This window comes from Trichosurus vulpecula, chromosome 1, assembly GCF_011100635.1.
Source record: "Trichosurus vulpecula isolate mTriVul1 chromosome 1, mTriVul1.pri, whole genome shotgun sequence".
NCBI classification, from domain to species: domain Eukaryota; kingdom Metazoa; phylum Chordata; class Mammalia; order Diprotodontia; family Phalangeridae; genus Trichosurus; species Trichosurus vulpecula.
Window position 1 is genome coordinate 64,035,545 of NC_050573.1, and position 21,176 is coordinate 64,056,720.

A 21,176-nucleotide genomic window follows, 5' to 3' on the forward strand; every position below is an offset into this window, starting at 1 on the left:
TATAAAATATTTGGGAGTCTATGTGCCAAGACAAACACAGGGCCTATATGAACATGAAACTATATGAAACACTTTTCACGTGAATAAAGTCAGATCTAAATAAATGGAAAAATACCAGTTGCTCATGGTTAGGCCGAGCTAATATAATAAAAATGACAATTTTTGCTAAATTAATCTATCTGTTTGGGGCCATAGCAATTGAACTACAAAAAATTATTTTACAGAACTGGATAAAATAATAACAAAATTCATCTGGAAGAACAAGAGGTCTAGAATATCTAGGGAATTAATGAAAAGAAATGCTAGGGAAGGTAGCCTATCCATACCAGATATTAAACTGTACTATAAAGCAGCAGTCATCAAAACTACCTGGTACTGGCCAAGAAACAGAGTCATGGATCAATGGAATAGGATAGGTACACAAAATGCATTAGTCAATGAGTATAGCAATCTACTCTTTGATAAACCCAAAGAATCCAGCTTCTGGGCTAAGAATTCACTATTTCACAAAAATTGCTGGGAAAATTGGAAAATGGTAGGGCAGAAAGTGGGCATAGACCAATATCTTATACCATATACCAAAATAAAGCCAAAATGTGTTCATGATTTAGGAATAAAGGCTGATACCATAAGCAATTTGGGAAAGCAAGGAATAGTTTACCTATAAGATTTATGGAAAAGCAAAGAGTTCATGACAGAACAAGAGATAGAGAGCATTACAAAATGCAAAATGGATAATTTTGATTATGTGAAACTGAAATGTTTTTGTATAAAAAAGCCAATGCAACAAAGATTAGGAGGGAAACAGAAAATTGGGAGAAAATCTTTACAATTGGTGTCTCTGATAAAGGCTTCATCTTTAAAATACACAGGGAACTGAGCCAAATACATAGGAATACAAGTCATTCCCCAATTGAGAAATGGTCAAAAGATATGAACAGGTAGTTTTCAGAGGAAGAAATTGAAGATATCTATAGGCATATGAAAAAATGCTTGAAATCACTACTGATTACAGAAATGCAAATCAAAACAACTCTTAGGTATCACATCTCTCCTGTTAGATTGGCTAAAATGACAAAACAGGAAAATGATAAATGCTGGAGAGGATGCAGGAAAATTGGAACACTGTTACATTGTTGGTGTAGTTGTGAATGGATCCAGGCATTCTGGAGAGAAATTTGGAACTATGCCCAAAGGACTATAAAATGTTCATACCCTTTGACCCAGCAATACCACTTCTAGGGTTGTATCCCAAAGAGATCACACAAGTGGGAAAAGGACCCGTATGTACAAAAGTACTTATAGCGGCTCTTTTTGTAGTAGCAAAGAATTGGAAATCAATGGGATCCCCATCAATTGGGAAATGGCTGAACAAGTTGTGGTATATGAAGGTAATGGAATACTGTTGTGCTATAAGAAATGGGGAAGATACGGACTTCATAATAACCTGGAAAAACCTACATGATATAATGCTGAGTGAATGGAGCAGAACCAGGAGAATGTTACACAGAACCACAGATATATGGATTTTGTGATGACTAACCCTGATAGACTTCGCTCTTCTCAGCAATACAAGGTGCACAGACAACTCCAAAGGACTCATGATGGAGAGAGGTATCTACATCCAGAGAAAGAACTACGGAGTCTGAATGCAGATTGAGCCACACTATATGCTCTCCTTTTTTTCCTTTGTTTTTTCTCCTGTTTTTTTTTTGTTTTGTTTCTTCTTTCTAATGATTCATTCCATTGGCCATAATTCTTCTTTACAACTTGACTATTGTGTAAATAAGTTCAATGTGAAGTTATATGTAGAAGATATATCGGATTCCATGCCATTTTTTTGGGGGTGAAGAAAATCTGGAACTCAAAATTATGTGGAACAGAGTGTTGCAAATGAAAAATAAAAGAAATCCAAATTATTCAAAAAAGATTTAAAATTTATTTTCACCACACTGCTCTCTCAGCAACATTGAGATCTCCCTGTGTTTCTAGTTTTTCTGTTTCTAGTTCTCTTCTGGGAGAGGGATTTTAGATCTTGGAGCACACAAAGTTGGAGACAGCAATGCTGGGAAGGGCCTTAAGACTCAGAATGTATGTAGCTTCCATGTCAGAATCTGATTTTGGGTACTGCATCACATGATCAGAAATCTAGACCTGGATGGGACCTCAGAGACCATCTATTTAGTCTAAATTATTCATTTAAGAATTAAAGAAACTGAATTTTAGGTTAAATAATGCACCCAAGATCAAACACCTATACCCCAGAAAGAGACTTTTCAACCATGCTATCTAAGTTCAGGTTTAGCGACCTTTGCCCTGAATTTCACTGTCTCCTCAAGGCTTGTGCAAGGACCAACAAGAGCCTGGTTGCACTTTGGTCTTTTTACTTTTGCAGTTCATTCCTCTCACCCAGATAAACTGGGAATTTCACTATTTGGTAACACTCCAACTCAGGTGTAATGACCAACTTCCCTCCTCAGGGCTTAGATTCACAGAGCTGAAAACATAGGCTGATGTGATCATAGATTTAGCGTTGAAAGGAATGTTCATGATCATTTTGCAATTGGGGAAACTGAGTTGTAGAGAAGTTAAAAGAATTGCCTGAGGTCACATAGCTCAGAAGTATGAATTAGGTTTCTAACCCTGGTCCTCTGAGTCTAAATGCTGGTTACTTAGACCTCACATCAGAGTTTGTAAAATATAAAAGTATTGGTAATTAGTATCTTTTCCTCTGAGCCCTGTCTCATGTACTTATAGGTTACTTTTCCATATTGGTGCTCTCCTACATGGCTTCTTTCTCTCTCTGCATAGTATTGATTTCTAATATTTCTATTATGATTATTGTAGTCCTCCTAATTTCCAAGAAGGTGGCCTGAGTTCCCTTTCTCGGGGGATCAGCTGTGTGTATTCTGAATCTGCACAGCTGAAAACTGAAAATGTAGCTCCTCCTTCTTTCCTTCCTTCCTTCCTTTTTCTTTTCTCCTTCTTTTTCTTTTTCTATCCCTCTCTTACTTTCTCTCTTTCTCTTTTTCTCTCTTTCTCTTTCTTTCTTTCTTTTTTCTTTCTCTCTCTTTCTTTCCTCCTTCCTTTCTTCCTTCTTTTTTTCTTTCTTTCTTTTCTTTTCTTCTTTCTTTCTTCCTTCCTTCCTTCCTTCCTTCCTTTCTTTCTTTCTTTCTTTCTTTCTTTCTTTCTTTCTTTCTTTCTTTCTTTCTTTCTTTCTTTCTTTCTTTCTTTCTTTCTTCCTTCCTTCCTTCCTTCCTTTCTCTTTCTTTCTTTTCCTTTTTTGTTCCTTCTTTCTTTCCTCCTTCTTTTTGTCCTTTTCCTCCTCCTTTTTACTTCTTCCTCCTTAATGATTTTATTTCTTTTCCTTAATAAGGATTTGTTTCCTTTCATACTCTCTAAAACTCCACAAAACACCATTGCCTCATATACAAAACAAACCTACATAATCAAGTAAAACGAATTTCAGTGTCCCAAAATATGTCTCATTTTGCCTTTTGAGCACCTATATTTTTTTTCCACATGTAGTGAGTAGGTTGCCTGGTTCATAATTTGTCTTCTGGAATCATTATTAGTCATTATGATGAGTAAATCTGAACCATTTGAAAGCGGTTTCCCTTTGTTATGTTGGCATGATTATCTGAAATGTTTTCCTAGACTTTCTCACTTTATTTTTCATTAATACATTTTAGTATGCTGTCTAATCCTGTGCCACATGTAAAGAACACCCAGAGTTCTTTGGCTCCCTGATCTATAGTAAAACAGCCTCTTAAGGACGGTGGTGGATGTGAAATAGATGTTGACCAAGGACAAGCTTATGAGGAAGAAGTACATGAGTGTGTGAAGGTGGGAATTAGTCCTAATTGCCAGTACAATGAGCAGGTTCTCTAGCCCTGTCATCAGGTACATAAGCAGAAAGAAGAAGAACAGGAGCCTTTTCTGCTCTGGCTGGCCTGAATGGCTCAAGAGGATGAACTTGGAGACTACTGACTGATGTCCCCTTCCATGGATGTGTTAAAGAGCTCATGTGGAAAGGAGATGAAATGAGAATTTAAGAGAGTCCATTCAAATGTGTGGGGGAGAGGGTGGAGAAAGTGAGAGAAATTGGAACTAGAAAATGAATTGTCTCCCCTCATCTGCATAGTAGCAGGTCTTTTCTTCAGGTGCAATGTAAGTGAATGGCCCAGTATTCTAATCTTGGACCATCTTGATAGTGATCGTTCTATGCTAAGAAACAGGGTAATCTTGGATCTTCTTGACAGTGATGGCCTTATGCTAAGAAACAGGGTAGGAGATAGTTGTATAGCAGGTTAAAAGTCAGGAAAGGCCAAGGTGTGGTTCAGTAAGGTAGCTAGTAAGTTAATACAGGAAATTAAAACTGAGTCACAAACCAAAGTTAGAAGATGGATTCCAGGTTACAAAATAGAGTCCAAGAAACGGAAAAGAATCACCCAGCCATGCATATTTCTACTAGATCAATCTGCCCCATGCAGACTTCTTACTTGGAACTTCCTTCTGTCTCTGACATCTCCTCTTCTAAAGGGTAAAGTCCTCCTGGAAACGAGCTGAAATTTCTGTCTCAAACTTGACTTTATAGACTTCAGCAGATGTATGACCTGTAAGCTTTAAGCAATGTCAGGAAGTTCACGATAAAATCTGAGGTAGAGTTTTTCTTAGCACGATGGCAGCGAGAAGCCTGAGCAAGAAATTCTCTTATTTACACTTCAATTTCTTTTTTTTTTGGCAAGGTGTATTTCTACCACAGCTAACATTCTTAGCACTACATTGATTAGTAATGGTGGTAATGGACATCCTTGCTTAATCCTTGATAAAGCTCTAGCTTATCCCCATTACAGATAATGGTTATTCTTGGTTTTAGATAGATACTAATTATCAATTTCTCAAAAGGTCAATTTACTCCTACACTTTCTGGTCTTTTTCGGGATCTGTTAATGCAATAATTTAATTTTTGTTATTTTAGTCATTAATATCGTTAATATATGTTTGATAGGTTTCCTAATATTGACCCATCCCTGAATTCCTGGTATAAATCAAGCCCAGTTATTGGGGATGTCTCATAGTCACAAAGAGGAGCATCCTTAGGGCTCCTTTTATGTCCTTGTTCCTTAGGCTGTAGATGAAAGGGTTCAGCATAGGAGTGACCACAGTGTACATCACAGCAGCTGCTGTGTCCTGTTGTGCTGTGTGGGTGGATGTGGGGCTGAAGTACACTCCAATAAGTGTCCCATAGAACAGAGAGACCACAGTGAGGTGTGAACCACAGGTGGAGAAAGCTTTCCACTTCCCCACAGTAGATGGAATCTTCAGCACAGTCACAAAAATTTGCACATAGGAGATAAGAATGCCAATGAAAGGGATATTAACCGTTAGTGACCCCACTATGTTGACCATCAGGTCATTGATGAAGGTGTCTGAACAGGCCAACTTTAGCAGGGGACTGCCATCACAGAAGAAATGAGGGATTTCAGTGTGGCCGCAGAATGAGAGTTGGCTCATCAGAACAGTATGTGTCAAGGCACCAGCACATGGCCAAAGCCAGCACACTGCTACCAGAAGGACACAGACCCTTGGCGTCATGACCATGGCATAGTGTAATGGGGCACAGATAGCCATGTAGCGGTCATAGGCCATGGAGGCAAGGAGGATGCTATCTATTCCTGTAAACCAACTGAAGAAGAAGACTTGTGCCAGGCAGCTGATGTAAAGAATTGCTTTGTTCCCAGATATATAATTAACCAGCATCTTGGGGATGGTGGTGGAGGTGGAGCAGATGTCGACCAGGGACAAGTTGGTAAGGAAGAAGTACATGGGGGTGTGCAGACGTGAGTCTGTCTTGATGGCCAGAATGATGAGCAAATTCCCCAGCCCTGTGATCAGATACATAATCAGGAACACAAGGAACATGATCTGCTCCTGCTCTGGCTGGTTTGAAAGTCCCAGAAGGATGAATTCAGAGACTCTTGAATAATTTTTCCCTTCCATGTCTCTGTTGGGAAAAACATGTGGAAAGAAAGAAATAAAAATTTGAAACAGCCCATTCAAAATTGATTTGAGATTTTTCCTTTAAAATCAGTGAAGATAGAGTTAAAAGACATATAAGAAAGCGGAAAAAATAATTGAATTGAAGAAAATATCAAAGTTAACAGAGTATGATGGAAAAAACACAGGGAATCCAGAAAAGATGTCCCACAATAACAAATGATAAGTGGAAATAGGATAAACAAACATGTTTCAGAAGAAGGGCAAATTATAACCACATGAAATCATGCTCAAAATCCGTGATAATAGAAATGTGAAAAAAAAAATTCTCAGTTTTCACTTCACACTCTGAAAATTGGCAAAGACAACGAAAGATAAGAATGATTAGATTTGGAGGTTCTGTGGGAAGATATGCATGGTTATGTCCTTTTGGCAGAACTATGAAGTGACCCAAATATATTAATTTTCAATTTGGAATTGTTGAAGATATTTGTCTAACCTGTTCATGTTATTTATCTCAGAGATCCCAATTCTGGGCATATAACTTAAGGAGCGCAAAGGCAACAACAAAAGTCATAACAATATCCTCTGTTGTGGCAAATACCTGAAAAAAGTAGATAAATCACTATTGATCTTGGAAGTTTGTTGTTATTTGGTTTTGCTCCATGAAGTACCGCCTTAATAATTTTTCTTGATTTTGTAGCTAAAAAATTAAGGACCAAGAATCATACAGCTAGGAAGTAGTAGTAGAAGAATTAGAACTAGGCATCCTGACAACTGTTTCTCTGCTCTATCACATCAGACTGCTTTGTGTGTAGGTTAAGAGGTGAACAGAATGAATTTCAAACAAGAGAAAAGTCACTGGAAAAAATAGGGAGCTAATGGAGCTCATTGACCACAGAGACATCATAATCAGACCTATGCTTAAAAAAATCATATTAGATTCTCATTAAGAATAATGCATGAGCCTTCATCCCAGGTTTGTAATTGGTTGATTTTGGTTATTTTTATTTGTCAAAATCCATTGTTCAGTCTGGAGAAAGGGGCGGAAATGATGTCTGATGTTTACGGACCGGTTAATTTGAATTGAGAGAATCTCTTTACCATATTGCACGTAGGATGTTGTTTTTAATCAGCACCACTGAAATGAAGCTATAGAGGGATTATAATCTACATTAGTGGAAGGAGGGTTATGTAGATGAGATGATAGATCTTTAAAGTACTGTAGTGACCAGAGGAGTTTAAGGTTCAGTCAGTCATGTCTATCATTTGGACCTAAAAATTTTATTGTTATTAGTGTGGGGTCATTTACTTGATTTCTTAATAGTAGTTTATCCATAGAGCCATGTTACACTGTAATTCTTTGTATTGGGTGGGAAGATTTGGATTTGGAGATAATGCCAGGCATTGGTATGAAGCACAGAAAAAGGTTCCTTCATGTTCTTTTTGCAACACCTGTTAACATGATACCCTTTTAAACAAATTTATAAAATTGATAAGCATGTCAGAGAGCACCAAGTTTCATCTACGCTCAACTGTTTATGTATTAATAGACTCATGTAATCTGGGATTATAGGATTGTAATAGCAATAGTCACTCACATGCTTCTTTCCTTTGAAAGCAGAATTTTTGCCTTGGAAATGACCAGAGCTGTTGAAAGATAGAAATATCAAATACTGTGGCAACATCCTAACGAGGCATTCATTGGTATGTAGACAATTCTATCACTGTGGGAGCCTTGGGGTCCTGGATATTGTTTTTGAGACTAAAAATTGAGTTGAGGTATTACAACCTTATGAGAATGTTAACAGCATGGCACATTATTAAGTGGTTTAGGGATATATGCATGGAGAATATAAAAGAAGTGAGAAAGGAGAGAACTTGAACACATATGGAAAAGTATACAACATGTATATTATAGCTGAAAAGTGATTTTCTGCTTTTCTATAAAGATGTTATAGATACTGTTTTTATTGCTTTGCATTTTGTTGTTACTCTATGAGATACTACTAGAGCTAGTAGGAAATATAGTCCAGGAAGAACAACAGCAGTAGAGAATCCCTAATTCACAGGGCACAATAACCTAAAAGGGAGCCCACACTCAGTCCAAGATGATGGCCTCAGAGGTCTATAAAAATGCACAAATCATAAGTGAGTAGCAAGATGAATCCTTGTAATAGGATGCAAACTTTAAAATGCATCACTGAGACTTGGTGGGGAGAGACCCGTAGTCAAAATGACTTTGTGAAGATATATCTCATACAGAAGGACGAAAGACTTAAGGAGATGGATATTCCAGTAGGACTAGATATTAAGACAGTATACTTGTGAGAGGAAATCTAGGAAAGAGATGGGAGGAACAAGGTGGATTCAATTATTATGGCTATGTGAATGATTCTCAGATCCTCTTATCCAGCCCTAACCTTTCTCTTGATCTCCTTCTCCTCTATGACACTGACCTCATCCTGGTTCAGGCACTCCTCACCTCACATCTGGATCATTGCAATAGGCTGCTGTTTCAACAGTCCGGCTAGCAGCTTCTGTGGGGGTATAAGATCCAACCACAGCCAGCACCCAGAAAGCTGCCAACAGCACAGGTTGTTTTGATTTGCTTAACTAAGGAAAGCAAGGTTAAGGGGTTGGCAAGCTTACTTTAATTCAGCACACAAATATCATTCACTTAGTTCAGGGGAAAAAACCAGCACACTGAATTTCAGAGCAAAATACAAACAAATTACAAACATCAACAGACAGACCTAATACAATTCATAGTTACCGACATCTAGGTTCAGCCCAGGAGCTCAGAACAAGGGCTGGCCCAGAGTCACGCACCACCACTGCTGCGGCAAAGAGCTCCAAAGAAAAGACAGCCAACCCCTGGTTTTACATCTTTTTCAGCGTCAGGGGTGAGTCACACATGCGACTCACCCACGTGACCTAGAATCGTCACAAAGAGGTGGACTTAAATCCACGTGGTCTAAAAGCCTCTGCTCTCCCAGACATGTAAACTAGGCCCTCCCTGGAGTTAACCCCACCTTGGGCCCCACCTTAGTTGCCAATCCACACCCACTAAGGTTTTACACCTAATAGGGGTTTGGGCCTGGGGCTTAGCACCTAGTAAGACTCACTGAATTACTCAAAGAAAACAAAGGCCATTTTGCTTACCAACACAGCTGCTGGTTGTTCTTGCTGCCACAAGTCTCTCCTTACTCCAGTTCTCCTGTTGAATTAATCTTCCTAAAGTGCCAGATTGACCTTATCACCTCGGTATAAAAAAACACTCCAATGACTTCCTATTACTTTCAGGGTCAAATATAAAATCCTCCATTTGATTTTCAAAGCTCTTTATAATCTGGTCACTTCCTATGTTTCTAGTCTTCTTACACCTTACTTCCCTATGCCCTCCATTTTGTGATGCAATGATATTGACCTCTTTGCTGTTCCTTATGTAAGATACTTCATCCTCTGTTTCAGGGCGTTCTCACTGGTTGTCTTACATGCCATTCTCTACCTCCTAATCTTGACCTTCTAGTTTTCCTGAATTCCTTCAAGTCTTGGTTAAAACAGTATCATAGTGTCAACCATGCAGTCCACCCACACTTGAATAGAAATCCCCTCTATAATATTCTCATAAATGGTGATATCACCTCCACTGAAAGAACTTCAGAGACAGAGAACCCACCACATGTGAAGGACTATTTCATTGTAGTAACATCTAGTCCACATCTCTCCTTGTTGTGCACAGAAATTGCATGAAAGACTTTGAAATGCTTTCCTAAAATATAGATGAACTAAGCCTGTGGCTTTTCACAGGAATTGATCCCAAGTCTTTCCAGCTCCAAGCCCAGTACTGTCCTCATTAGATTGTGCCAACTGTAACCTGGTACTTTGAGTTGGAGAAGGGAAAGTCCTTTATTGTTCCCAAGGTAATAGACACATGGAAGTTAATTATGTTGCTGAATAAGGATGTTTTGGGGAGTGAGGTAAGACAGGAGATTCTGAAAGTGACAATTTCTGTATCCCTGTCTGGAAATTGGATTCCTCTCTAACTTCTAGGATTTCAGAAACAGATTCATCATCGTGTAGGACAAAGAATTTTGGAATGGGACTCAAGGGACCTAGGTTCTAGCCCAAGGTCTTCCATTTATAAAGGATTCTGTGAACTGGATCAGCTTTTGCTCCTGGTAGCTGAGTTTTCACAAGTTGGTCTTTAGATCTTTTCCATGCCTGATAATCTATTGTTTAAGTTCCCATCCCGCTCTGATACTCCAGCTGTAATATTCTACATTTTTTGGTCTTAAGTCCTTTTCAGCTCTAGCATTTGATTTTTCTATGTTCTAAAGGCTCTTTCAGCATTAATTACCTGTATTCTAAGGCTGCGATGTCAAACTCAAAATGAAATGGGTCCATTAATTTATACATAAAGATTCCTGTAGGCTGCATAATGACTCAATTTGAAAATGTAATGTTATTTATGTTTTATGATATTTTTATTTTTTTTAATATTTCCTAATTACATTTTAATGTGGCTCTGATAGTACTTATGGGAGATGTGGGCCATATGCCTCCTGCTTTGAGGGTTGGACATCTCTGTTTAAAACCTCTTTTGGCTCTTACATTCTGTATTGTAAGTGACACTCAGTCTCAGACAGTTTTTACTTCAAGGACCCTCCCGTTTATGCATCCCCTGATCTTTGAAATAATGTTTTCTCAGAACTCACCACCTCAGTTTTACAAATAATACAAGTAAGTTAAAGTATGGAGACCAACTAGAAAGCTATTTTAGCTCTACACAGTGCTGGCTTTCTGGCTTTCTATGTTCTAAGTTCCTTCTGAGCCTGAACACTTCATATTCTAAGGTCTTCTCTAGCCCTATTCATATTTTAAATCCTTTCTGACTTTAGCTGAGTCTTGAAGGGAGCCAGGGAAGCTGGGAGGTAGAGATAAGATTGGAGAATATTCCCCACATGGGGAGCAGCCAGTGAAAAGGCTTTTATTCTGGAGATACAGAGTTTGTGGTAAGGAAAGAGGAGGTCAGTGTCATTAGATTTCAGTGTGCAGTTGTGTAAGATGTAAGAAGCCAGGAAAGGTAGAAAAGGTTCAAATTATAAAAGGTTTTAAAAGTTAATCAGAAGATTTTGTATTTGATCTTGAAGCCAGCTGAGATCCATTTGAATAGAGGAATAGTGTGATCAGACCTGTACCTTAGGAAGATGAATTTGACAGCTGAGTGGAGGGTGAGCTGGAATGAGGAGATCCTTTAAAAAGGGAGAGCAACCAGCAGTCTATTTTCAATCCTATGCATAGAACTTTCTATGTTGTAAGTTCCTTTTGAGCTTGAATATTTTATTTTCTAAACTCTCCTCTAGCCCTATTCATAATTGAAGTTCTTTCTGTCTTTGAAACCCTATCTTCTAACAGCCCTTCCAGTTCTGACATTCTACCTTCTCAAGTCCTCTTAGCAATAAGTGTCTGAGATTCTTTGAGACATATTCACAATATTATTTTGTGTGAGACTGACCTTCAAATGAACAGAAAGTGCCCTCTGCCTGTGCACTTAGCTGAACTGGATCTTTTCTTTTGGTCCTGAAGGACCAAGCTGTTGCCTTCCTAGGGCACCAACTGACACGTTTCAAAGAAGTAACTAGCCCAAGCTGTGGGTTTTTCTAGGAGCAAGAGGGCTTGAGCCTTTGCCTGAGGTGATGTGTGTGAGAGCAAGGGTCTATTCTGTTCCCTAGGAATGATGCATGGGGATTACTGTAAGTACTTTATAGGGAGTCCCTGGACCCAGGGCTCCAATTCCCTGAACCTCTTGTTAGAGACAAACACTGGTTAATTGTCTATCCTTCACACCACTATGGGCCTTGCTTCCTTTGGGGAAGAAGTTGACCCATGTTTCAAAATTTATTTTCACCACACTGCTCTCTCAGCAACATTGAGATCTCCTTGTGTTTCTAGTTCTCTTCTGGGAAAGGGATTTTAGATCTTGCAGCACAGAAAGTTGGAACTGATAACCAGTCTTAGCACAGAGAACGTAATACATCAATGTTGGGAAGGGCCTTAAAACATAGAATGCATGTAGCTTTCATGTCAGAGTCTGATTTGGGGCACAGCATCACATGATCCGAGATCTAGACCTGGAAGGTACCTCAGAGACTGTCTATTTAATCTAAATTATTCTTTTCAGAATTAAAGAAACCGAATTTTAGGTTAAATGATGTGCCCAAGATCAGACAGCTATACCCCAGAAAGAGCCTTTTCAACCAGGCTATCTAATTTCAGGATCAATGACCTTTGCCCTGAATCTCCCTGTCTCCTCAAGTCTTGTGCAAGGACCACTAAGAGCATGGCTGCACTTTCGTTTTTTCACTCTTGCAGTTCATTCCTCTCACCCAGATAAACTGGGAATTTCACTGTTTGACAACTCAGTAATGCAACGTAATGACCAACTTCCTTTCCTTTCACAGAGCAGAAAACATAGGCTGATGTGATCATAGATTTAGTGTTGAAAGGAATGTTAGTGATCATTTTACAACTGGGGAAACTGAGCCCTAGAGAAGTTAAAAGAATTCCCTGAAGTCACATAGCTCAGAAGTATGAGTTAGGTTTCTAACCCTGGTCCTCTGAGTCTAAATGCTGGGTACTTAGACCTCACATCAGAGTTTGTAAAGTATAAAAGTATCAATACTTAGTATCTTTTCCCCAGCAGGCTGTCCAATATCATTTACTTATAGGTTACTTTTCCATATTGGTGCTCTCCTTCATGGTTTCTATCTCTCTTTGTAAGGCATTGATTTCTAGTATTTCTATTGTAATTACTGTAGTACTCCTGATTTCCCAGAAGGTGGCAAGAGTTTGCTTTCTCAGGGGATCAGCCGTGTGTATTCTGAATCTGCACAGCTGAAAACTTAAAATGTAGCTCCTTTTTCCTTCCCTCCTTCCTTCCTTCCTTCCTTCCTTCCTTCCTTCCTTCCTTCCTTCCTTCCTTCCTTCCTCCTTTTCTTCCTTCCTTCCTTCTTTTCTTCCTTCTTTCCTTCCTTCCTTCCTTCCTTCCTTCCTTCCTCCCTCCCTTCCTTCCTCCCTCCCTCCCTCCCTTTCTCTCTCCCTACTCTAAATGCCTTGTATTCATTTTGCAATTAATCTGTAGATGTTTATCTGTGTATATGTTGTCTCTCCAATTAGAATGTAAACTTTCAGGGCAGGGCCTTTGTTATGTTTATTTTTACATCTCAAACACATAATAATTACTTAATAACTGCTAATTCATTCTAAAACCCCTCCAATAGTGTACTGTGATCTATTTTCTAGAGTTCTTAGCCTGCTAGCTCTAACATTCTGTCTTTTGTGTTCTAACAAACTTTCCAAAACAAACATTCTAGGATTATGTTGGAGTCTTTTCGACTCTGACATTCTACCACCTATAATCCAACTTTCTTCCTAATTTGAACATTTTATGTTCTATGAGCTTCTACAGCCCTGTGCGTCTTTGACACTTTATTTTAAATTCTTTTTCATCTTCAATGTCCTATATTATGTAGCCTAACACTTTAAGTACTGTTTATAATCTTTGTTGTCCAAAATGAACACAAGGCATTTAGAAGAGGAAGGAAGGAAGGAAGGAAGGAAGGACAGTATTGATACTGTACCCACACCCGATACCTCAAAAGGGAATGTAAACTGGTCTCAAGCTGAAAAAGCATTCCTGGAAGAACTAAAGGAGGATTTAAAAAACCAAATTGGGGAGATAAAAGAAAAAATAAAAAAAAACACAGATGATATCAAATCTTTAAGAAGTAAAATTGGCAAAATGGCTAAGGACATTCAGGATCTAAATAGAGAAAATGACACCCTGAAAGGTAAAATCAACTAATTGGAAAAGGAGACTCAAAAGCAAAATGAAGACAGCAACTCATTAAAAATTAGAATTGAGCAAGTAGAAGCTTATGACTCTATGAAGCATCAAGAAGTAGTCAAACAAAAGGTAAAGAATGAAAAAATAGAAGAAAACATGAACTATCTGATTGGAAAAACAATTGACCTGGAAAATAGATCCAGGAGAGACAATTTAAGAATTATTGGTCTACCAGAAAACCACGATGAAAAAAAGAGCCTGGGCAGTATCTGCGAAGAAATTATGAAAGATAACTGCCTAGAGGTCCTCTAACCAGAGAGGAAAATAATCATTGCAAGAATGCATCGATCACCCCCGAAAGAGATCCCAAATTGAAAGCTCCAAGAAATATTATAGCCAGATTTCAGAATTACAAAGTCAAGGAGAAAATACTGCAAACAGTCAAAAAGATACAATTCAAATATTGTGGAACTACAGTCAGGATCATGCACGATCTTTCAGCTTCTACATTCAATTGTGGAATGCCAGCTATATCCTGGTTAGGACTCTTAGGCCTCTGCAAGGCAGCCTCCTAGGTCTCTGCTAGGCAAGGTCACTTGAAGATAGGTCTATGTGAGGCAAAGTCTATCTAAGGATAAAAAGACATGGCAGAGAATACCCACCTTCCCAGCTGCTACCTGCATGGGGAAGAATAGAAATGTTTCAGCATGGAAAAGAACAGAAATGTTTCAATTTGGTTAGCATTGAGGAGACTAGCATCTCATTCCCAGGAACAAAAAACTTTACTATGTTAATCTATTACATCATTGCAATTTTCTGAGAAATCAGAATGACTCAGCAATTAACCTGTATAAAATACTGTCAGTAACCCCAGTAAAATCAGTCTATAGCCAGACTATATGACTCACCTAGCCCCACGTTTGTGTCTTTTTCTGGTTAATTACTTCATCCTATACTTGCACAGCTGCTAGCATTAAATGACAGGAGAAATGGGAATATGATATTCTGAAGGGCAAAGGAGCTTGGGCTACAACAAGGATCAACTATCCAACAAAACTGAGCATAATTTTTTAGGCAAGGAAATGGACATTCAATGAAATAAGGGAATTCCAGACCTTCCTGATGAAAAGGCCAGAACTCAATGGAAAATTTGATATTCAAGTACAAAACTCAAGAGAGATATAAAAAGGTAAACATGGGGAAAACCCCCCACAAACCTTGTTAATCAATAAGGGCAAATTGTTTACATCCTACATATGTTTTATATATATATATATATATATATATATATATATATATATATATATATGCCAATCTTGAGAATAGTACAGCTATTATGACAGTTGAAAAGGATACACATAGACTGTGGGCGTCAGTATAAAATAACTGATATAAGGACAAAAAACATAATTGAGAGATGTAAAGGGAGGGTTCTGGGAGAAGAGGTAAGGGGGTAGTAGAAAGGGTAAATTACATCTAATGAAGAGACACAAAAACACATCATAGTAGAGGGAAAGATGGGCAGGAGAAGAGTAGTATATGAGATTTACTCTCATCGGATTTGGTTCAAGAAGGGAATAACATAACCTGATAAGTATAGACATCAAACTTTGTCCTACAGGCAGTAGGTAGGGAAAGGGGAAAAGAACGGGGGGGGGGGGTGGTCAGAAGGGAGGGAAGAATTAGCAAGGGGAAAACGGTGAGATAAGGGAGGGAAATCAAGAGGGATGGTAAATTGAGGAAGGTGGTGGTCAAAAGCAAAACTCTTTTGAGGAGCGGAAGTGGGGAGGGAGAAATAAAAGCATAAACGGGGTGGGGGAAACAGGATGGAGAAAAAGACATAGCTTGTAATGATAACTGTGAATGTGAATGGGATGAACTCTCCCATAAAACAGAGGTGGGGAGCAGAATGGATTAAAAACCATAATCCTACAATATGTTGCTTACAAGAAACACATTTGAAAAATGAGGATATACACAGGGTAAAAGTAAAAGGATGGAGTAGAATATGTTGTGCTTCAGCTAGAGTAAAAAAAGCAGGAGTAGCAATCCTAATCTTAGACAAAGCAAAAGCAAAGATAGATCTCCTTAAAAGAGATAAGGAAGGACACTATATCGTGCTAAAAAGTACCATAAACAATGAAGCAATATCATTATTTAACATATACGTACCTAGCAGTATAGCATGTAAATTTTTGGAGGAGAAGTTAAGGGAGTTACAGGGAGAAATAGACAACAAAACTACACTAGTGGGGACCTCAACCTCCCCCTCTTTGAACTTGATAAGTCTAACCTCAAAATAAACAAGAAAGAAGTTAAGGAGGTGAACAGAATTTTAGAAAAGGCAGATATGATAGACCTCTGGGGAAAACTGAATGCGGATAAAAAGGAATATACTTTTTCTCAGTGATAAATGGCACATACTCAAAAAGTGACTATGTACTATGGCATAGAAACCTCACCATCCAGTGCCGAAAGGCTGAAATAGTCAATGCATCCTTCTCACATTACGACACAATAAAAATTATTTGTAATAAAGGCCCATGGAAAGATAAACTAAAAATTAATTGGAAACTAAATAGTCTAATCCTAAAGAATGAGTTGGGCAAAGAACAAATCTTAGAAACAATTAATAACTTCATTCAAGAGAATGACAATAATGAGACAACATACCAAAACTGATGTAATGCAGCAAAAAGCAGTTCTTAGGGGAAATTTGATATCTCTAAATGCTTACCTAAATAAAATAGATAAAAAGGAGATCAATGTAATGGGCATGCAACTGAAAAAACTAGAAAAAGAACAAATTGATACCAATTAGATACCAAATTAGAGATAATGAAAATCAAAAGAGAGGTTAACAAAACTGAAATGAAGAAAACTATTGAACTACTAAATAAAACTAAGAACTGGTTTTATGAAAAAAAAAACCAATAAAATTGATAAACCCTTGGTCAATTTGACTAAAAAAAAAGAAAGAAAACCAAATTACCAGTATCAGAAAGAAAAAGGTGAGTTCATCTCCAATGAAGAGGCAATTAAAACAATAATTAGAAATTATTTTGCCCAATCGTATGCCCATGAATTTGTTAACCTCAAGGATATGGATGAATATTTACAAAAGTACAAATAGCCCAGGTTAACAGAAGAGGAAATAAATTACTTAAATAACCCCATATCAGAAAAAGAAGTTGAGGAAGTCATCAATGAACTCCCTAGGAAAAATTCTCCAGGGTCAGATGGTTATACATGTGAATTCTATCAAACATTTAAAGAACAATTAATTCCTCTGCTTTGTAGACTATTTGGGAAAATAGGTGAAGAAGGAGTCCTACCAAATTCTTTTTATGACACAAATATGGTAGATCAATCAGGAAGAGTCAAAACAGAGAAAGAAATTAATAGACCAATTTCCCAATGAATATTCATGCAAAAATTTTAAATAAAACAGTAACAAAAAGATTGCAGCATCTTATCATGAGAATAATACAATGAGACCAGGTAGGCTTTATTCCAGGAATGCAAGGCTAGTTCAATATTAGGAAAACTATCAGCATAATTGATCATATCAGCAACAAAACCAGCAGAAACCACACGATCATCTCAATAGATGCAGAAAAAGCCTTTGACAAAATACAACACCCATTCCTATTAAAACACTAGAAAGCATAGGAATAAATGGGGCCTTCCTTAAAATTATAAGTAGCAACTACCTAGAACTATCAGCAAGCATTATATGTATTGGGGATGAGCTAGATGCATTCCCAATAAGATCCGGGGTGAAACAAGGATGTCCATTATCACCCCTATTATGCAAGTAGGTACTAGAAATATTAGCTTTAGCATTAAGAGAAGACAAAGAAATTGAAGGAATTAGAATAGCAAAGAAGAAACTAAATTATCACTTTTTGTAGATGATATGATGATTTACTTAGAGAATCCTAGAGATTAAAGTAAAAACTACTTGAAATAATAAACAACTTCAGCAAAGTCACAGGATATAAAATAAACCCACCCAAATCCTCAGCATTCCTATACATTACTAACAAAGCCCAACAGCAAGAGATAGAAAGAGAAATTCCATTCAAAGTTACTATAGACACTATAAAATATTTGGGAGTCTATCTGCCAAGACAAACCCAGGGCCTGTATGAACACAATTACCAAACACTTCCCACAGAAATAAAGTCAGACCAAATTAAATGGAATAACATCAGTTGTTCGTGGTTAGGTCGAGCTAATATAATAAAAATGACCATTTTTGCTAAATTAATTTACTTATCTAGTGCCAAATCAATCGAACTACCAAAAATTTATTTTATAGAGCTGGATAAAATAATAACAAAATTCATCTGGAAGAACAAAGAATCCAAAATATCAAGGGAATTAATGAAAGGAAATGCTAGGGAAGGTGGCCTAGCCATACCAGATATCAAACTGTACTATACAGCAGTAGTCCTCAAAACTACCTGGCACTGGCTAAGAAACAGAGTGGTAGATCAGTGGAACAGGTTAGGCACACAAGATGCAGAAGTCACCACCTAAAGCAATCTACTCTTTGATAAGAGCATTATAAAATGCAAAATGGATAATTGTGATTATGCTAAACTGAAAAGTTTTTGTATAAAAAAAGCCAATGCAACAAAGATTAGGAGGGAAGCAGAAAATTGGGAGAAAATCTTTACAACCAATGTCTCTGATAAAAGCCTCATATCTAAAGTATACAGGGAACTGAGTCAAATTCATAGGAATACAAGTCATCCCCCAATTGAGAAATGGTCAAAGGATATGAACAGGCAGTTTTCAGAGGAAGAAATTAAAGATATCTATAGGCATATGAAAAAATGCTCTAAATCACCACGATTAGAGAAATGCAAATCAAAAGAACTATTAGGTACCATGTCTTTCCTGTCAGATTGGGTAACATGACAAAACAGGAAAATGATAAAAGATGGAGAGGATGTGGGAAAATCAGAACATTAATTCATTGTTGGTGGAGTTGTGAACAGATCCAGCCATTCTGGAGAGCAATTAGGAACTATGCCCTAAGGACTATAAAAATGTGCATACCCTTTGACCCAGCAATACTGCTCCCAAAAAGATCACACAAGTGGGAAAGGGACCTGTATGTATAAAACTATTTGTAGGTGCTCTTTTTCTGGTGACAAAGAATTGGAAATCTAGGGGATGTCCATCACTTGGGGAATGACTGAACAAGTTGTGGTATATGAAGGAAATGGAATACTATTGTGTATAAGAAATGGGGAAGATAAGGATTTCATAATAGCCTGGAAAGACCTACATGATCTGTTGCTGAGTGAGAGGAGCAGAACCAGGAGAGCATTGTACATAACCACAGACATATTGATGACTAACTTTGATAGACTTGGCTCTCCTCAGCAATACAAGGCTCAAAGCCAGCTCCAAAGGACTCATGATGGAAAAAGCTGGCTACATCCTGAGAAAGAACTGTGGAATCTGAATGAAGACCGAAGCAAACTATTTTTTCTCTCTCTCTTTTTTCCTCTTTTTCTGGTTTTGTTTCTTCTCTCTCATGATTCATTCCATTGGTCATAAATCTTCTTTGCAACTTGACTATTGTGTAAATAAGTTTAATGCGAAGGTTTATGTAGAATCTATATCGGACTGCATGCCACCTGGGGGGGGGAGGGAGGAGGGGAGGGAAGGGAAGGAAATTTCAAACTCAAGAACATGTAAAGCTAAGTGTTGTAAGCTAAAAATAAAAAAAATCTAACTAATCAAATGAACCTCTTTCATCGAATGCCTCTTTTCTTGTTCTGGAGTTCCTCTGGTTCCTGGACTCCTACACAAGATTTCTCTCAGGGGTCTAGCAGAACAATTATTCCCTTATAGGGGTATGTGGAGTATTTATGAGGAGGAGTACCTTTCATGTGAGGGCTTGCTGAACCATTTTTAACACTAGTCATTCACCTTTGGTGTCTACTTGGCACCCAACTCTCACCTGTGGTTCCAAGAAGCTACAGCATGCACAGCAGCCACACTCTGGTAAACCATCTTGCAGATTGGCTAAACCAGTTTGAGGGTAACCAACAAGTTTCAAACTTGTTGATGGGTCAGGGGTGTTTCTACCTCAAGCATGTGAAGACCTCCCTTGGTGAAAGGGGAGGATTGAGAGCAATTTGTTCCAATGACAATGAAGGCAGCTGAAGCAAGCACTGTGAAATGCTTAGGTATTGAAGATGCCAAAGTTAATCCCTGCAGTCTGTGCCATTACCTGTCATCTTGAGTTTTTTCCTTGCCAGTGGACTTTGATGACTCTGGAGGAGAGAGTGAGGCTGACAAATGTGCAACTTTTCCTCACTTAAATCCAATTCACGAAGGAGTCAAGATATCTCCCATAATGTCATTGGTCTTCTTCAAAATGGAAGGACAAACAACACCAATATTCCCTTATATTTTACAAGTATGCGTCCCTCCAATTTTATTTTGCTGGATGGTGACTTAAAAGTGTCAAGTACTTTTTTCTCCAAAATCTTGATTGTGCCGCTCCTACCTGTGTATGTAACACCTCACATAGGTGTCATGACAAACAACCACCAGAACAATAAGCATTTAGATAGTGACTACTGTGTACAACACACTCTGCAAAGTGATTTACAAAAGTCTTATTTGATCCTCACAATAACTCTAGGAGGTCGGTGCTATTATTATCCTCTTTTTATAGTTGGGGAAACTGAGGTAAACAGAGGTTCTTTTTTTCAAAGTGACTTGCCAAAGGACATACAGTTAGTAAGTGTCTGAGGACCAATATGAACTCAAGTTTTCTGACTTCAGACTCAGAACTCTCTCCACTGAGCTACCTATCTGTCTATGACTGAGGAGCACTATCATTTCTCTCTCTTATGGTTTCTCCAGGTTCCTCAAATTCCAGTGTGGTAATTGGGTAACAAGTGGTATTCTTGTAACTTGGTGCTGCCTTGCAAAAGTTCTGGGAAAATAAGGGGTAACCTGTCAGCACTCTCCTCACGTCATGCATTACTCCTGAAAGAGAAGTGCATTTGTATTTCCTGCAATGCATAGAATTTCAGTGCTGGAGGGGACTTGATTACCAAGTGCATAGATTTTTGGAACTGGAAGTGACTGTAGTCCTTATAATACTAGAATATAGAGTATGAAGAGAGTCTTACACATATTATTTCAGAGTTGAAAGATAATTTTTGTTGTTCATTCATGTCCAATTTGTCATGACACCATTTGGTTGTTTCTTGGCAAAACTACAGGAGTGGTTTTCATTGCCTTTTCCAGCTCATTTTACAGATGAGGAACTGATGTAAACAGTATG

The 21,176-nt window shown here is 38.0% G+C and overlaps 1 protein-coding gene across 1 annotated transcript; it reads right to left on the bottom strand.

Moving 5' to 3' along the window:
- Positions 1-5,061: 5,061 nt before the first annotated feature.
- Positions 5,062-6,003, bottom strand: LOC118828482 (olfactory receptor 1361-like). The gene has a single exon (XM_036735145.1). It carries the CDS (start codon positions 6,001-6,003, stop codon positions 5,062-5,064), a length of 942 nt encoding a protein of 313 aa, XP_036591040.1.
- Positions 6,004-21,176: the final 15,173 nt, after the last annotated feature.